The sequence below is a fragment of the Physeter macrocephalus genome, chromosome 14, assembly GCF_002837175.3.
Source record: "Physeter macrocephalus isolate SW-GA chromosome 14, ASM283717v5, whole genome shotgun sequence".
In the NCBI taxonomy this organism is placed as follows: Eukaryota; Metazoa; Chordata; class Mammalia; order Artiodactyla; family Physeteridae; genus Physeter; species Physeter macrocephalus.
Window position 1 is genome coordinate 55,629,862 of NC_041227.1, and position 17,664 is coordinate 55,647,525.

At 40.5% G+C, this 17,664-nt stretch overlaps 1 protein-coding gene across 1 annotated transcript in view; it reads right to left on the bottom strand.

The window, feature by feature from the left end:
- Positions 1 to 17,664, bottom strand: part of LOC114487545 (sorting nexin-29-like) — a 54,344-nt gene that overhangs the window by 35,928 nt on the left and 752 nt on the right. The window contains exons 2-3 of the mRNA XM_028498020.1: positions 14,568 to 14,735; positions 10,028 to 10,173 (exon numbers count right to left, since the gene is read on the bottom strand). Of these exons, the coding sequence (XP_028353821.1) occupies positions 10,028 to 10,173; positions 14,568 to 14,735 (314 nt within the window). The remainder of the gene's footprint in view (positions 1 to 10,027; positions 10,174 to 14,567; positions 14,736 to 17,664) is intronic.

Below are 17,664 nucleotides of genomic sequence, written 5' to 3' on the forward strand. Positions count from 1 at the left end.
CACGGGTTTGTGCCCCGGTTCGGGAGGATCCCATGTGCCGCGGAGCGGCTGGGCCCGTGAGCCACGGCCGCTGAGCCTGAGCATCGGGAGCCCCCCCAAAAAATAAAAAAAAATAAAAAACAAATCAGTTCTGTGTGGGGAGGGGTTGGGTGTTAATTGTATCCAATTCACAAGTTTCAACTATAATTCATAACATGTCCTTTATGAAACAAGATTATCTTTTAAGAGATTGAATTCACCAGCCTGCCAAATTGGAAACACTGTATAATTTCATGGCCTGTTATATACCCTAAAAAATAATATGAATTCTGATTCTTGTCCTTTATTTTGTTGTAAGAGATTACATTGTGAAGTCAGATCCGGAGTTGACGGAATTGTCAATTAAGTTACAATTACTGTGCATTTAACTGAATTGATTTATCAGTAACCAAAGAAATGGGAGATTCAGGAACATGTTCACAGAGAGATGAGATCATAGCAACTACACTCAATTCTTAACAATCCTCACAGGGCTCCTGGGCCCCCAGCCCAATTGGGTCTGTGGACTTCAGAGACTCTTCCAATCATTCATGCAACAAATGTTAAGAAATCCTGAACGTCTCCTACATGCCAGGCACTGTTCTAGGCTCTGAGGATATGAAGGTGGGAGTGAGACAGAAAAGGTCTCTGCCTCACCACGTTTCCATGGTTCTAGCAGGGGAAGATACACAAATAAGCTAACCAGACCGTATCAGTTGATGAGACCTTTGAAGAAAATAAAACAGGATGAGGTGGTAGGTGGAGCCAGGGCAAGAACAGGCTTAGATTCTGTGGCCCGAATGGAGGTAAACTTATGACCTGGATATGACAAGAGGCAGCAGGCTGGGCAGACAGACCCAGTGCAAAGACCCTGCGGCCAACACCATCTGGCTCATCCTTGCGTAACTGCAGGCATTTCCTGCTCCACCCACCCCCACACCTGTAGTCATAATACTGCAAGTGTCTATCACTCTGTGGGTGGTAAAACATCTTCACATCCATGATTTCACTAGCTCCTCCCATCAACATTATGATATGGTTGAGGCAGGTATTATTATCTCCATTTTACACGTCAAGAAACTGAGGCTTAGAGACATTTAAGAGACAGTACCTAGTAAGTACGTAATTAGCAGCAACATGGGTACTCCAGCCCTACCCACCCCCATGCTGATCCAAGGTAGTTTCCACTACACCCCATGCCACCACGACAAACATGCTTTACTTTAAGACAAAAGTCAACTCCCTCCCATATGCCACCTTTACTCAAGTCTTCTGTCTACACCAGAAAACGCTAACCCAGCATCAGCAAATACACAGCACACGAATATTTATCCTCTAGTCTGTGCCCATGACAGACATCACTAATCCATCCCAGAATTCTAAGTTACTACTGCCAATGATCAAAGTTAGCCCTGCAGGAGTTTGGGGGAGAATGGATACATGTATATGTATGGCTGAGTCACTTTGCTGTGCACCTGAAACTATCACAACATTGTTAATCGGCTATACCCCAATATAGAATAAAAACTTAAAAAAAAAAAAGTTAGTCCTCCACAGGAAGGAGCCCTACCTGGCATCCCAAACTGAACTTGTCCTCAGCTACACTATTTGGTTTCCAACTCCTACCTTGTCCTCCTGGCTCCCCTGCACCTAGCTCACTCAGTGCCTGGAACACAGTGTGTGCTCTGTAAATGCTTTTTCAGTGGATAGGTAAAAGGGTGATTCTTGAACCCTGGGTCCCAGAATACTCCCCCACATTGAAACAACTCTTTTTGCTGTGGCAGACGTCACTCTTAAATATTAGATGTGCATATGCTAGTCTCCCTGCATATCCACACAGGCACACATCTGAGGGCTCCCTGAAAGCTGGGACACCCGCCAAAACTATCTAAATCTCACAGGAACCAAAAGCAAGGCATAGCAAAACAGAGCCTGACCAGGGCCCTGTTTCAGGGTGGGGTGGGGAGGAAGGCAAAAACCTTGGTCTGTGTTTAGAATTCTCCATAATAAACCACATCTTTAAACGAATCATCTGCAAATACAATGATTAACTCAACAATCCCTGTCGGTTTGTTTGGCTCCAATGCACAAGTCAGTAACTGCCCCACCAACTCTATAATAACATCTGGCCCCTAAGGGGAATGGAATACAGGTGAACAGCACAAACCCAGTCCCCAAGGTTTGCTTACATCAGCAGCATTACCTTCCAGATGCACATAGGTCACAATCAACCCAACACAGCAGAAAACCCAGGTGGGCGTTAGTCCTATAATTAGTTCATTACGATGCCTGCCTTGCTGAAGGCCATTCTACTTAACACCCTCTCCATGTCCCCTTTTCACCTCCCCATTTGACCTGAGCTTATACTTACAGGTCATTTAAGACTTAGCTCAAGGGTCCCCTCCTCCAGGAAGCCTTCCTCATGCTGAGCTTCCTTCTGCTGCAGCACTTGGTCAATCTCTGTTAACAATCTGCTTTCCAAAGCTGTCTCCTCTTGCTAACTTGAGTTTCCAGAGAGCAAGGATCACGCCTTGTTCATCTTAGTGGCGACAGCACCTAGCACAATGCCTGCCATCCGTGGTATATGTGACCAATATGGTCCCTCCCCTCGAAGAACTCAGAACATGGACTTGATGTTTACTTAGGTGAGAGATGCATCTCAGGAGATCTTGTATAATTTGGAATCCAAATCCAGGTCAGTTAAGACTAGGGGACCAAGGGACTTCCCTGGTGCTCCAGTGGGTAGGACTCTGTGCTCCCAATGCAGGGGGCCCAGGTTCAATCCCTGGTCAGGGAACTAGATCCCACATGCATGCCACAACTAAGAGTCCACATGCCGCAACTAAGAAGTCCACATGCCACAACTAAAAGATCCTGCATGCCGCAACTAAGACCTGGTGCTGCCAAAATTAATTAATTAATTAATAATAAATAAAACTTTTTTAAAAAGACTAGAGAACCAAGGAGAACACACTGGTCCAACTACATGAATCTAAGCCCTTCAGCTTGTGGTGGGCATGCTATGGGCACTGATTTATAATCATGTCACCTGAAGGTTTTCCATTTCTTCTCACCTTGACTCAGGCATATGATACTTTCTGCAAAAATGAAAGGGGCACCTGCTTTCACGGAGCTCATTATTTTCTCAGCTCAGCCTCTCCTGTTTACCAGAATGCTCTCTGCTGAGTGCTCTCTGACACATGGCAGGGGAGGGGAGGCGGTGGGAGGATTGGTTGCCTCCACAGCATTTTCTCACATCTAACTTCTACTATCAGTTAATGAATTGGCCATGTTCTTAATTAAGCAGGGCACTTAACAGTGAATGTTTCAATTTTTTTAAAAAGCACCAGCCAAGAAAATCACTTCAAGTTTTTATGCATATAGCTGTTTACCAGATGAATGGATAGATAAAATGTGGTATATCGATACAATGGACTAATATTCAGCAATAATAAGGAATAAAGTACTGACACATGCTGCAACAAGGATGAGCCTTGAAAATATCATGCTAAGGGAAAGAAGTCACACCCAAAAGCCATACATTGTATGATTCCATGAAATGTCGAGAAAAGGTAAATACATAGAAACTACAAGTAGATTAGTGTCGCCTAAGGCTGAAATCAGAAATTAACTGTAAACTGGCACAAGGGAACTCTTTGGGGCAATGAAAATGTTCTGAACCTGAATTGTGGTGATGGTTACATAACTCTATAAATTTACGTTTAAAAAAAAAATCACTGCATTGTACACGTACAATGAGTAGATTTTTATGGTAAGTAAATTAGACTTCAGTTAAGTTGTTTTTAAAAAACCTGCCCTCAAGGTGCCCGGTAAAAGCTTGATGAAGGAGTTAACGAGTGGAAAATGAAACAACCTCCTCCGGCTGACTTTAAACCGGGCTCTCAACCGACCGCCGGCACAGCTGGATATTGCACGAGCTTAACTGGTTTGCTGCTAAAATTCTGCAAGCACTGGTTTTCCTAAGCTGTGTCCTAAATTTCAAGACAGCTTAACCTGCCACATTAATCTATAATAAGAATCCTAAGAATCCTGTACTTTTTTATGGCAAATGTTAGACATTTATGGCAAATGTGAGACAGAAAGGATCGGCAATGAAAGCTGCATTTTAAGAACTGCCATCAAATTAACCTCGTGACAGCATAACTTCAAATTGATCCTTTCACTACGTTACAGCTTTACTAGAACCTTTTGGTGAAAAGTACAATCATGAAAATGGATTGGATCATCCTCGTGTGGAAAGCTCCAATGTCACCTAGAACGGAGACGATAGTACCCATAAAAACCGGCCATTAACAGCATTAGCCATACCTCAGATTTAAGACAGTACAATCATCAACTAAGACAGTACAATCATCAACTACAGCAAGGCCATCACATGACAGTCATTTGAAATGGGCCATGCCCTACATTTATTTATGTGTTATAAATTTCAGAAAGGTTCACATCCTTTAACCGCTGAATTCTACTGGCAGAAATCAATCCTCGGTTGTAATCTACAAGTCAGATAAAGATTTAAGAATGAAAATATTCAAAACATTATTTACAACTGTGGAAAGTTAAAAACACATAAAGATTGGACACTTGGGGAATTGGTTAAATGATAATACAACACAAAATCGAATGCCATTTAGCCCTTATTTACCAAGAGCTTATAATGATAAGCCAACAGGTTTATAACATAAAATGAAAAATAAGCAGGGTACAGAACTGTATATTAAGTATGTTTTCAACTATGCTAAAAAAAACTCACAAAAAAATCTGAAGGGGCAGGGCTTCCCTGGTGGCGCAGTGCTTGAGAGTCCGCCTGCCGATGCAGGGGACATGAACTTGTGCCCCGGTCCGGGAAGATCCCACATGCCGCGGAGCGGCTGGGCCCGTGAGCCATGGCCGCTGAGCCTGCGCGTCCGGAGCCTGCTCCGCAACGGGAGAGGCCACGACAGTGAGAGGCCAGCGTACAGAAAAAAAAAAAAAAAATCTGAAGGGGATTATGTGAAAAATTAAGAGCGACTTGGTAAAATAATTACTGTTGATGTCTTTCTTGCCTCTATGCTTTTCTGACTTAGCTTTTTTTCTAAAACAAGCATTTAAAAAGTATTCATGTCTCAAGAACCAGAAATATTGCTACCTTGAGCTAAAAAGAATGAAAAAATATGGCATCAAAGTTATGGTGAGAAAAAAATCATGCAACTATTAAAATGCTTACTGAAACTTGAAATGGCATTTTTTTTAAAGCTTGGATTATAATATTAAGTGAAAAAAAGCAGATCTACAAAAAGATATAAAAAAGTTTCTAACCCGCAAATTTAAAATATTGCAATAAAAGAAACTGTAACATTAAAAGTTGATTTTTTTTTAAGTCAACAAAATGGTGGAGGCGAACTACATTCACAACAGTAACAAAAGTAAAATAAATCATATTTTTAATAAGAAAAATACATGTCCTATATGAAGAAAAACATAATATTCTTAAAAGGTGTAAAGCTCAAAATAAATAGAAATATTGTTTTCATAAATGGGAAGATTTATTAAAATAAAAATGTTAATTCTTCCCAAATTAATGTATATATTTAATACAATTCCAATACTAATCACAGGAAGGACTTGGCCTAGTGTGGTTTTGGGTACAGAGATAAACAAATTGATGGAGCAGTATAGAGAATCCCCCTCCAAAAGTCCAAATGAATATGGAAATATTTTATATATAATAATGGTAGCACTTCAACTCAGATGAGCAAGAATGGGCTATTTAACCAGTGGCACTGACCCAAGTGGTTATAGGGCTGAAAGAAAATAAAAATAAACTTCTGTCTCAAACCATCACAGAGCTAAATTCCAAATGGGTTAAGATCAAAAAAATATATAAGTGTAGAAAAAATGATAGAGAAAAATACAGAAGAACCTCAGGACAGTATACTCTCAAAACAAAATTTTTAAAGTTCATAGAATTAACCACATAAAATGTTTAAATTTCAACACGGCAAAAGATATAAATATGGTAAAACAATAAATGATAGACTGGAGAAAATATTTACAGCACACAACTGAAAAAAAAATTAAGGGCCATAGTACACGAAGTGCTTCCACAAATGGACAAAAAAAAGACATGCAACTCAAAAAATTAAAAGACTATTAAAGAAGGTGAACCAACAAACCATGAAGGGAGGAAATACAGTTGGCCAATAAACATAGGAAAAGATATTCAGTCTCACTAGTGACCAGGAAAGTGTCGCAAATACTAAGCTATCAACTTAGGACTATCAATTTCAAACCAGTCACAGATCTAGCAAGAGTACATGTAAATGGGTACTGCTGATTGGAATATAAATGTGAATTCCTACATCCTTCTGCAAAGAGACCAGGCAGTACAATTTGTTTAAATGCCTGTACCCTTTGACCCAGCAATCCTACTTCTAGGAATTTATCCTATAAAAATAAAAGCACTACTAATTAAAAAATGAGCAAAAATCATGAACAGATATTTCACCAAAAAGGATACACATGTATAAGAACAGGAGAATATGTTCAACATCACTAGCCATTGGGGAAACGCACATTAACACTACAGTGAGATATGTCTACACACCTATAGGGATGGCCAAAATAGAAAATCATGAGAGTACTAAATGCTGACAAGAATGCAGAGAAACTGGATCACTCACACGTTGCTGGTGGGAATGTAAATGGTACAGCCAGTCTGGAAAACAGTTGGCAGTTTCTTATAAAACTAAATCTGCAAATATCATACAACCCAGCAATTGTACTCTTGAGTACTTATCTCAAAGAAATGAAAACTTATGTTCACACAAATAACCTGTACATAAATGTTTATAGCAGCATTATTTCCAGTAGCCAAAAACTGAAAACAACACAGATGTCCTTCAAGGAATAAACAGACTGTGGTACATCCAGACCACAGAATACTACGCAGCAATAAAAAGAAACACGCTATGGATACATGCAGCAATCTGGATGCCTCTCAAGGAAATTACCCTGAGTGAAAAAAAAAAAGCCAATCCCCAAAATTACACACTGTATGATTCCACTTACATAACATTCTTGGAATGATGAAATTATAGAAATGGAGAACAGATTGGTAGTTGCCAGGAGTTAGGAATGGGGAAGGAGGGGTCAGGAGGGAGGTGGGCATGGTTATAAAAAAGCTACAGGAGGAACCCTGTGGTGATGAAACCATTCTGTATCTTGACTGTAGTGGGGGACACATGAACCTACAGCGCGACAAAACTGCACAGAACTACATACACACACACAAATAAGTATAAGTAAAACTAGCGAAATTTGAAATGCCGGCCTAGAATTTTACAAGATGTGACCACTGGGGAAAAGTGGGTAAAGGGTAAATGGGATCTTTCTATATTATTCACATACATACAACTGCATGTGAATCTCTATTTGTCTCAAAATTAAAAGTTGAAATAGGGCTCCCCTGGTGGCAAAGTGGTTAAGAATCCACCTGTTAATGCAGGGCACGTGGGTTCGAGCCCTGGGCCGGGAAGATCCCACATGCCGCAGCGCAACTAAGCCCGTGCTCCACAACTACTGAGCCTGCACTCTACAGCCAGCGAGTCACAACTACTGAGCCCACGTGTTACAACTACTGAAGCCTGCGCGCCTAGAGAAGCTACAGCAAGAGAAGCCACCGCAATGAGAAGCCCACGCACTGCAACGAAGACCCAACGCAGCCAAAAATAAATAAATAAAATAAATTTATTTTTTTTTAAAGTTGAAATAAACAATTAAATATAAAAGCATTAGTAGGCAAAGACATACACATACACAAATATTTTTATTGCGGCATTGTTATAATAGTAAAAGCAGAAACAAAACTAGACACAACCTGAACGTCCATTAACAGGAAAACAGTAAATAAGTTACAGCACCTCCACACTACAAAATATTATGTAGAAATTTTAAAAGAATGAGATGCCAAACCTAAACAACCTAGAAGGACCTTTCTTCCCCACATTTTAAGGTCTTGGAAATCCAAGTGTGCCTCATAATTGATGAAATTATCCAATTAAAACTGGCAGTGGTTTTTCTTTCTTAATTACACATAAAGAAGCCACGGATGGTAGGCTGCACCATTATGTTACCTAGTGACCTGAAACAACGTCCATAATACATGGCCAAGTTATAAAAAAAAAAAAAAAAAAAGCAAGTTACAGTGTAATATAAATGGTATGATTCCTATTTGAAGGAGGAGGGAGAGAAAGAGGAAGAGGACTGAGCTTCCAAAAGCCTGTCCTCTCAATTATTTGCGTCATCTACCATCAGGTGGGTAGACCTAAGCATCCTTGAAAATTCAGGCAAACTCATCCAGAGCAAGGATAATGAGGGCTGGGGTTAAGGCTGGGCTCCTCCTCCTCAGTGTGACAGCACCAGCGTACAAGGCTCTCTCCCGCTCCTTGCTGTGCCAGGGGTGCTGGGGCCAGTGAATCAAATCAGCGCAGGGCTCTCAATTAAGTCCTCCGTGCTTTGGCCTAGAGCACCCTCCCTCTGTGCTAGGTAAATGGAACGAAAGTAAATTGCAGGCCAGAGATAATGAGCCAAAAAGATCTCTGAGAAAGGTGGCATCCACCTAGAAGAAACTAAAATTGGTTTTAGTTTTATCTCAGAAACCCTACAAAGATAAATTCCAGATGGCTCAAAGGCTTAACTGTACACATTAAAAATCTTGTAAGAAAATGTAAAAGACCACATGCATACTCTAACATTGAGGAAGATCTTAAAACACTGAAAACACAGAAACTGGTGGGTTGGTATATGGAATCAGTAAAAAGACATTTAACCATGTAAAAATTTTTTAACGTAGTATCGTAATAGATACTATTACCTGTGCCTACAAAGATAATGGACAGATTCGAAAAAAAAATATTTGCAACACAGAAAACAGATGAAAGGTTAATTAATTACTATAATATACAAAGAGCTCTCACAAATTGACAAGGGGACAAATAATCCGACAAGAAATTGGACAAACAATATGAAGCAGCTTTGCACAAGAGAGCAAAGCCAAATAGCTCACAAATATTAAAAAAAAACAACTGAAATTCACTAGCAATCAATATGCAAATTAAAATGACAGTGAGCCACCACTTTTCAACCATCAGACTGACGAAACTTCAAAACAACACTCAAAACTATTATTAGGAAGGAAGAAAAGGGTAGTTTCATGCACTGCCAGTAGAAATTTTTAGAAAGATACCTGACCACAACTATTAAAAATAAACACATTCTCTCTGGCCCAGCAACCCAACCCGGAAATCTCTGCCAAACAAAATCCTTAGTACATAAGAAAACATGCTCAAGGATGTCTGTTGTTTCACTGTCCATAGTAGTAAAAATTGGAAACAAAGTCAGTATTACTTCACAGGCAATTGTTGGTATATCTGCATCATGCAATATAATGCAGCCTTTTAAAAAGAATTTTTAGAACTCTAGCTTGGAAAGGTTTTGACAGGGTACTGCCAAGAGAGAAAATACAGATGCAGATTAAATATAATTCAATTTTTGTAAGACAATGGCAATAAAACCTGCGTGTGTGTGTGTGTGTGTATACACATGTATTTTAACTGTAAAAGATTAAATGAATGTGGAGAAATACACAGAACAAACGATTCTTGATCATTAACGTAAGTTACCCAGAGGGAGGGAGAGGAGGATATGGTAGAGAAAAAAGAGGGGGAAAAAAACAGTTGACAAAGAACCAGAAAAAATGCAAGCTTGGTAACAGTGAAAACTCACAAGGCAGTAGTTTTCAAGATACTATCAGTGTGTGTAAAGCAACTATACCAATAAAAATTAATTTAAAAAAAAAAAGATACTGTTCGTGTGAAGGCCTGAGGATGGCAGACAGGCATGTAAAAAGAAGTCAAATGAATGTTCTACCAGAGGAACCAGAAATTAGAAAAATAACCAACTTTTAAACGGGTTAAATCATCATTTCTGACCATTTTTTAAAGTTACTAACATAAACACAGTAACTGTCTTCTCAGGGGTAGACAGACCCTCCAGCTCTGGTCTAGACACAAACACCACTTGGGATTCTTTTGGCAGATGAGGAGCTTCAAAGTCAGGAACAGGAGATGGCAGCTGAGGAGGAATCAGCTGAAGAAGCTGGTAAATCAAAGGGAAAAAGAGGATGGAGAAAAGCAAGAGCCCCTCAATGCAGAAGGGGTGAGGAAATGGTTAATGTGCATCAAGTCAGTGGCCAAGGTGGTCCAGTGGTTAAGACTCTGAGCTTCCACTGCAGGGGGCACAGGTTCGATCCCTGGTTGGGGAACTAAGATCTCGCGTGCTGCAAGGCGTGGTGTTAAAAAAAAAAAAAAAAAAAAATCAAAGTCAGTGGCCAAGGGATCTTCAAGTTTGGTCAGAGTCCATAGCCCGGGAGAAAGAAAACTCCACACGGAAAGCTTCCTTTAAACAAACAATAGAGTCACAGATGTAGAAAACAAACTTATGGTTACAGGTGGTGGGGAGGGATAAGTTGGGAGATTGGGATTGACATACACACTACCATATATAAAATAGATAACTAATAAGGAAGGGCCTACTGTATAGCATAGGGAACTCTATTCAATATTCTGTAATGACGTATATGGGAAAAGGATCTAAAAAACAGTGGATATATCCATATGTGTAACTGATTCACTTTGCTGTACAGCAGAAACTAACACAACATTGTAAATCATCCACACTCCAATTTAAAAAAAACAAAAACGAAAACAAATAAGATGCAGGCAACTCTGAAGTACGGATGTACCTTTGAAAAAGCAAAGGCCACTCAGAATAAAATTTACAGCCCGTTACTAGAGCCAAAAAAATAAAAATAAATAAAACAAACAAAATTTAAAACAATATACATTTGTTCTGATTTCTGGTCATCTCTTAGAGCCAGAGCATTTATGTCTCATCGCCCAAGTCAGTCAATCTTACCAAGCCTCAGTCCTAAGCCTTCTGTCCCTTCTCCCGATACCACCACCTCCACTCAGCTTCCTTGCCTACTGCACAGAGCCACGGCCTCTGGCTGCAACCCCAGGTCCCATCTCACCTGCCCATACCCCTGGCATGCTGATCAGCAGCTACCCTCCTGAAATGCAAATCGGACTACATCATTATCCTTCTTACCACAGTTTGCTATGGGTATATGGTACATGACATGATTTTAGGGGGACCATAAATGAACATTTTTAGGTTAATCATTTTACTATGTCAAGGAAAAAATAGAAGCAGCCATCAATCTTTGATTTCACTGATGGCTTATGACAAGACCAGAGTAGACAAGGCCTTGAAATTCCACCTCAAAGCCAATCTCTGGCTCAGATGGTATACGGAAATGGCAAAAATTGTGAAAAGAGTATACAAATAGCCATAGTTTAAGAAATAATACCCTAGTGGATAAAGTTCAAACACTTCCCCATGACAGCAAGCCAAGAATCTACTGACCTTCCAGCCCAGCTCCCAACACATACAACACATCATCCATGATTCCACTACTTTCTCACACACCCCTGCGTCCTCACATTTGCTACTCCTGCTGCCTGGAACTCCCATCCTGCCCATATGACCACTAAAAACCCTATACTCGCCTCTCACGTCTATATTATGTAATTATTACCACAGGCCACCATGACTGTCTGCAGCTTACATGTCCATCGCCCAGGCTCAATTCTGAGTTCCCTGAGAACAGCAACCATCTCATCCAGTTTGCAGCCCCAATGCCAACCCAGTGACCTGTAAACAAGTATCTGCTAAATGAAGGAATTAATGAGCAATCATTCCAGCCTTTAGTTTCCAAATTAGCCAAAACACTGGTATGTCTAGTCATAGGAAGAAAATGTATTGCGCTTACTAAATTCTCACTGGGCGTGTCAAGCAAATAATATTACATCTAATCCTCACTTCAACCCTAGGAAGTGGGTACCACGATCATCATCTAATTTTACAGATCGTGCAAGAGAGGCCTAGAGAAGCTGAGCAAGTCCTAAATTACACAGCTGGTAACTGGTGATTTGTGGACCGAGTGGGCATGAAGATAAGTACACCTGACTCCAAAGCTCATACTTCATGCTCAAGGCCTTTCTCCACACCAGGATAGTGGTGATGTTGATGATGACAGTGCTTACATATGATTTCCTATGGGCCAAGCACTGCTCTCAACAACTATCGATACAAACAATACAAACATTAAAATTCACACGGAAATGTGCTCAGATTTGCTAAACGCCCTAGGGCTCCGCGTTTGCTAAAAATTACCTTTTTCAAAAAGAAATCAATTCATTTGATCAATAAAGTAAAATGGAAGATTATGCAGCGTGGAATTATCTACCACAGAGCCTCAAAGTGGAAATCAAGTGCACGGGGCTAGGGAGATAAGAAATCCAATTAATGAACCCCAGGGTTTTTTGCCAGGATGAGAAGAATTAGAACATGCAGTCAACACCTCAGACCACTAAGAGGCTGGTAAGAAACTTGTGACAAAATGAAGATTAAAAAAATCACATGATGAACATCCAGAGACATTTAAAAGAGGAAAAGGAATGTCTGAAAAAGCCATTCAGTTTCATAAGCGTCCAGAGGAATACACAGGACAGTTTTCAACTGTGCTAAGAAACATTAGGGAACAGCAAAGAGCAGCTGTTTGCTGCTTAGCTTCCTAAAAAGTTCAAAACCGTTTTGAATTCCTTAACGGGTAAAGAAAAATCACCGAAACAAAGCTCTCTTCCCTGGCATGTTTTGGAAGAAGAAATTCTCCTCTCTGATTTCTTCTGACATAGTCACCTGAACGAGTAACAAAAATTTACAATTTCTAAATGAGGCAAATACCCAAAGCCAACTCACTGCCACCCATAATGGCAGAGTGTCAAGGCACTTCACACAAAATTATAATGGCAGTAACAACAGCTAACAATTTCTAGAAACTTACTAGCTGCCAGGCACTGTTCTAAGGGCGGCACATGAACTAACTCACAACTCTATGAAGTGAATATTATCACTACTCTCCCCATTTACATACAAGCACACTGAGGCACAAGCAAGTCAGAAACGTGCCCACAGTCCAACACGGCCGGGAACTGGCAACGCCAGGATTCAAACTCTGAGCTGCAAACCCCACGCTCTCTCTGCTGCCCCACAGTTTGGGTTGCTCTTTCTAATTCAGTGGGGAAACAGCACGCTCTGTAATTCCACATGCGAAGAAGCATCTGTGGAGCACTAGCACATCTAGAGGTAACTTCCAGCGCCTGCTGAGTTCTTGGGCCATTCTTTCTAGAAGGCAAACTATTCAAAAGATACAAGACAGCCTCCCCACAGGCCAGTCTGACTGACAGAACGAGGAATAATTTTAACGAAGCACAAGAACGGGTCGTCCTTAGGGGAAAACAGAGCAGGAGAACAAGGCCAACAGAATGGGACGAGGAGCCCGCGCATGATGGCCGCCACCACTTCCGCCAGTTTCTGAGGACAAAATCTGATGGGAAAAAACAAGTGCTGCCTGTCATTTCCCTTCCTGTCAATGTTGTTTTATACTTCATGTGAGGACTGTTGCATCTTGCCGTGTAATCTCGCAAGACCAAACAAATCTCTCAGGCACACAAGCACTCACACACGCGGGCAGGCACACTCACACACAAGGATACTCACAGTTGGGATTTTCACAGAATAATACTGTATATCATGTAGGCCCCCATACCCAACAGCTGCAGTCCAGCCCGCTTTTTCTTTCCTCAACGTCTGTTGTCCACAGACACCTCGGCCACTTTTGTCACTCGCGAGGATATTTCTATTATTTACTTGTCTTGAGTCCGACTCACTTTTTCAACTTGTATAAACCTCTTTTAAAAGGAAAAACTCTATTGCAATTGCAAATGTAAAGCCAACATTGTGGGCCCTCAACAGAGTAGCCCTCAAAGTAAATACCATCCAAATAAAGTATAAAATCCTGTCTCTGCTGCTGTCAGGGGAGGACTGTGCTTGAAACCTGTACGCTCTGTTTACAGAGAGGCAGGGGGTGTTTGAGATACTGTTTTCAACTGTATGATACTACTATTCTGGTATGTCAAAAAATGATCAAATATTGGCAATTTCACTTAATTCAGCTTAATATTAATACCAAACCAAGTCTTTCCCCCAATATCACTGCAATTTAAAAGGAACTGAAAGGAGAATAACTGAGCCACTGGGCAATGGAAAGGAATGTAATGCTGTGATATTTAACACTTAAAATAATGTTAAGTGCCTGCAATGATACAAATCTCTCATTTGGGGAAACTCTGTACTAGGAAAACAAGAAGGGATGTGGTAGAGAGTGAGGACCAAGCTGGGAAAATATGCAGTCTGTGCTCCAGCCCCATTCCACTGCCTACAGGTATTTTCAAACCACACAGAACTGTCGTGGGAAAGATTATAATATGGCAGTGACAGGGACAACTGCTGTGCATTCTGCCACCCTATATTCACTCCACCTTCATAACAGCACCCAGATTTCATTTTGAAGGGTATTTCTTCCTTACTGGATACTGTCTTGGGGGGATGATGATGAACCCAAGCAGACATCTTCGCACTATGTAAGTCAACAGGGTCCCAGGAAGCTCCATCAGCCAATCCTTCCGCTGGTGGCCAGGAGGCAGCCACGTGACCTGAGACTGGTCACTCAGGTGCCTCCTCCCTGGAATGCCAACCTTGGGCAGAATGAGAGCGAGTCAGAAAACAGCTGGTGTCCACTCCTGCAGCAGGGCCTTAACCGGACCATTCCTGCTAGGAGACCATTTCGCGGACCCTGCTTCCAGGTTAGGAGACTTCCAAAGCTGCTTAGACTCCTTCCTGTTTCCAAACCTGACCTGTCATCAATTCCATGAGCTCACAATATCCTCAACTGGAGTAAATTTCTGTTGCCTGTTACCAAAGAGCCCTGGCAGATACACCAGTGTACCATCCTTTCCAAGGTTCCTACTGATATTCATCCAACCAGCTACATTCACCAGCTGCAACCAGAAGCCAACCCCTCGCAGTCCTGCCTAGAACTTTTCCTAAGATGGTAAATTTAAAATGGCATCCAGATTGGAAATGAAAAAGGAGAAGTAACAACTGATACTACAGAAATACAAAGGATCATGAGAAATTACTACAAGCCACTCTATGCCAATAAAATGGACAACCTGGAAGAAATGGACAAATTCTTAGAAAAGCACAACCTTCCGAGACCGAACCAGGAAGAAAGAGAAAATATAAACAGACCATTCACAAGCACTGAAATTGAGACTGTGATTAAAAATCTTCCAACAAACAAAAGCTCAGGACCAGATGGCTTCACCAGCGAATTCTATCAAATATTTACAGAAGAGCTAACACGTATCCTTCTCAAATACAGCAGAGGGAGGAACACTCCCAAACTCATTCTATGAGGCCACCATCACCCTGATACCAAAATCTCACAAGGATGTCACAAAGAAAGAAAACTACAGGCCAATATCACTGATGAACATAGATGCAAAAATCCTCAACAAAATACTAGCAAACAGAATCCAACAGCACATTAAAAGGATCATACACCATGATCAAGTGGGGTTTATCCCAGGAATGCAAGGATTCTTCAATATACGCAAATCAATCAACGTGATACACCATATCAACAAACTGAAGGAGAAAAACCATATGATCATCTCAATAGATGCAGAGAAAGCTTTTGACAAAATTCAACACCCATTTATGATAAAAACCCTGCAAAAAGTAGGCATAGAGGGAACTTTCCTCAACATAATAAAGGCCATATATGACAAACCCACAGCCAGCATTGTTCCCAATGGTGAAAAACTGAAACCATTTCCACTAAGATCAGGAACAAGACAAGGTTGCCCACTCTCACCACTCTTATTCAACATAGTTTTGGAAGTTCTAGCCACAGCAATCAGAGAAGAAAAAGAAATAAAAGGAATCCAAATAGGAAAAGAAGAAGTAAAGCTGTCACTATTTGCAGATGACATGATATTATACATAGAGAATCCTAAGGATGCTACCAGAAAACTACTAGAGCTAATCAATGAATTTGGCAAAGTAGCAGGATACAAAATTAATGCACAGAAATCTCTGGCATTCTTATACACTAATGATGAAAAATCTGAGAGTGAAATTAAGAAAACACTCCCATTTACCATTGCAACAAAAAGAATAAAATATCTAGGAATAAACCTACCTAAGGAGACAAAAAACTTGTATGCAGAAAACTATAAGACACTGATGAAAGAAATTAAAGATGATACAAATAGGTGGAGAAATATACCATGTTCTTGGATTGGAAGAATCAACATTGTGAAAATGACTCTACTACCCAAAGCAATCTACAGATTCAATGCAATCCCTATCAAACTACCACTAGCATTTTTTACAGAACTAGAAAAAAAAATTTCACAATTTGTATGGAAACACAAAAGACCCCAAATAGCAAAAGCAATCTATGGAGCTAGAGGAATCAGGCTCCCTGACTTCAAACTATACTACAAAGCTACAGTAATCAAGACAGTATGGTACTGGCACGAAAACAGAAATATAGATCAATGGAACAGGATAGAAAGCCAAGGGATAAACCCACGCACATACAGTCACCTTATTTTTGATAAAGGAGGCAAGAATATACAATGGAGAAGAGACAGCCTCTTCGATAAATGGTGCTGGGAAATCTGGACAGCTACATGTAAAAGAATGAAATTAGAAGACTCCCTAACACCACACACAAAAATAAACTCAAAATGGATTAAAGACCTAAATATAAGGCCAGACACTATAAAACTCTTAGAGGAAAACATAGGCAGAACACTCTATGACATAAATCACAGCAAGATCCTTTTTGACCCACCTCCTAGAGAAATGGAAATAAAAACAAAAATACATATGACCCAGCAATCCCACTACTGGGCATATACCCTGAGAAAACCATAATTCAAATAGAGACATGTACTACAATGTTCATTGCGGCACTATTCACAACAGCCAGGACATGGAACCCACCTAAATGTCCATCGACAGATGAATGGATAAAGAAGATGTGGCACATATATACAATGGAATATTACTCAACCATAAAAAGAAATGAAACTGAGTTATTTGTAATGAGGTGGATAGACCTGGAGTCTGTCATACAGAGTGAAGTAAGTCAGAAGGAGAAAAACAAATACCGTATGCTAACACATATATATGGAATCTAAGAAAAGAAAATGTCATGAAAAGACTACGGGTAGGATGGGAATAAAACACAGACCTACTAGATTATGGACTTGAGGATATGGGGAGGGGCAAGGGTAAGCTGTGACGAAGTGAGAGGGTGGCATGGACATGTATACACTACCAAATGTAAAATAGGTAGCTAGTGGGAAGCAGCCGCATAGCACAGGGAGGTCAGCTCGGTGCTTTGTGACCACCTAGAGGGGTGGGATAGGGAGGGTGGGAGGGAGGGAGACTCAAGAGGGAAGAGATATGGGAACATATGTATATGTATAACTGATTCACTTTGTTGTAAAGCAGAAACTAACATATCATTGTAAAGCAGTTGTACTACAATAAAGATGTTAAAAAAATAAATAAAAATAAAATAAAATAAAATAAATGCTGGAGAGG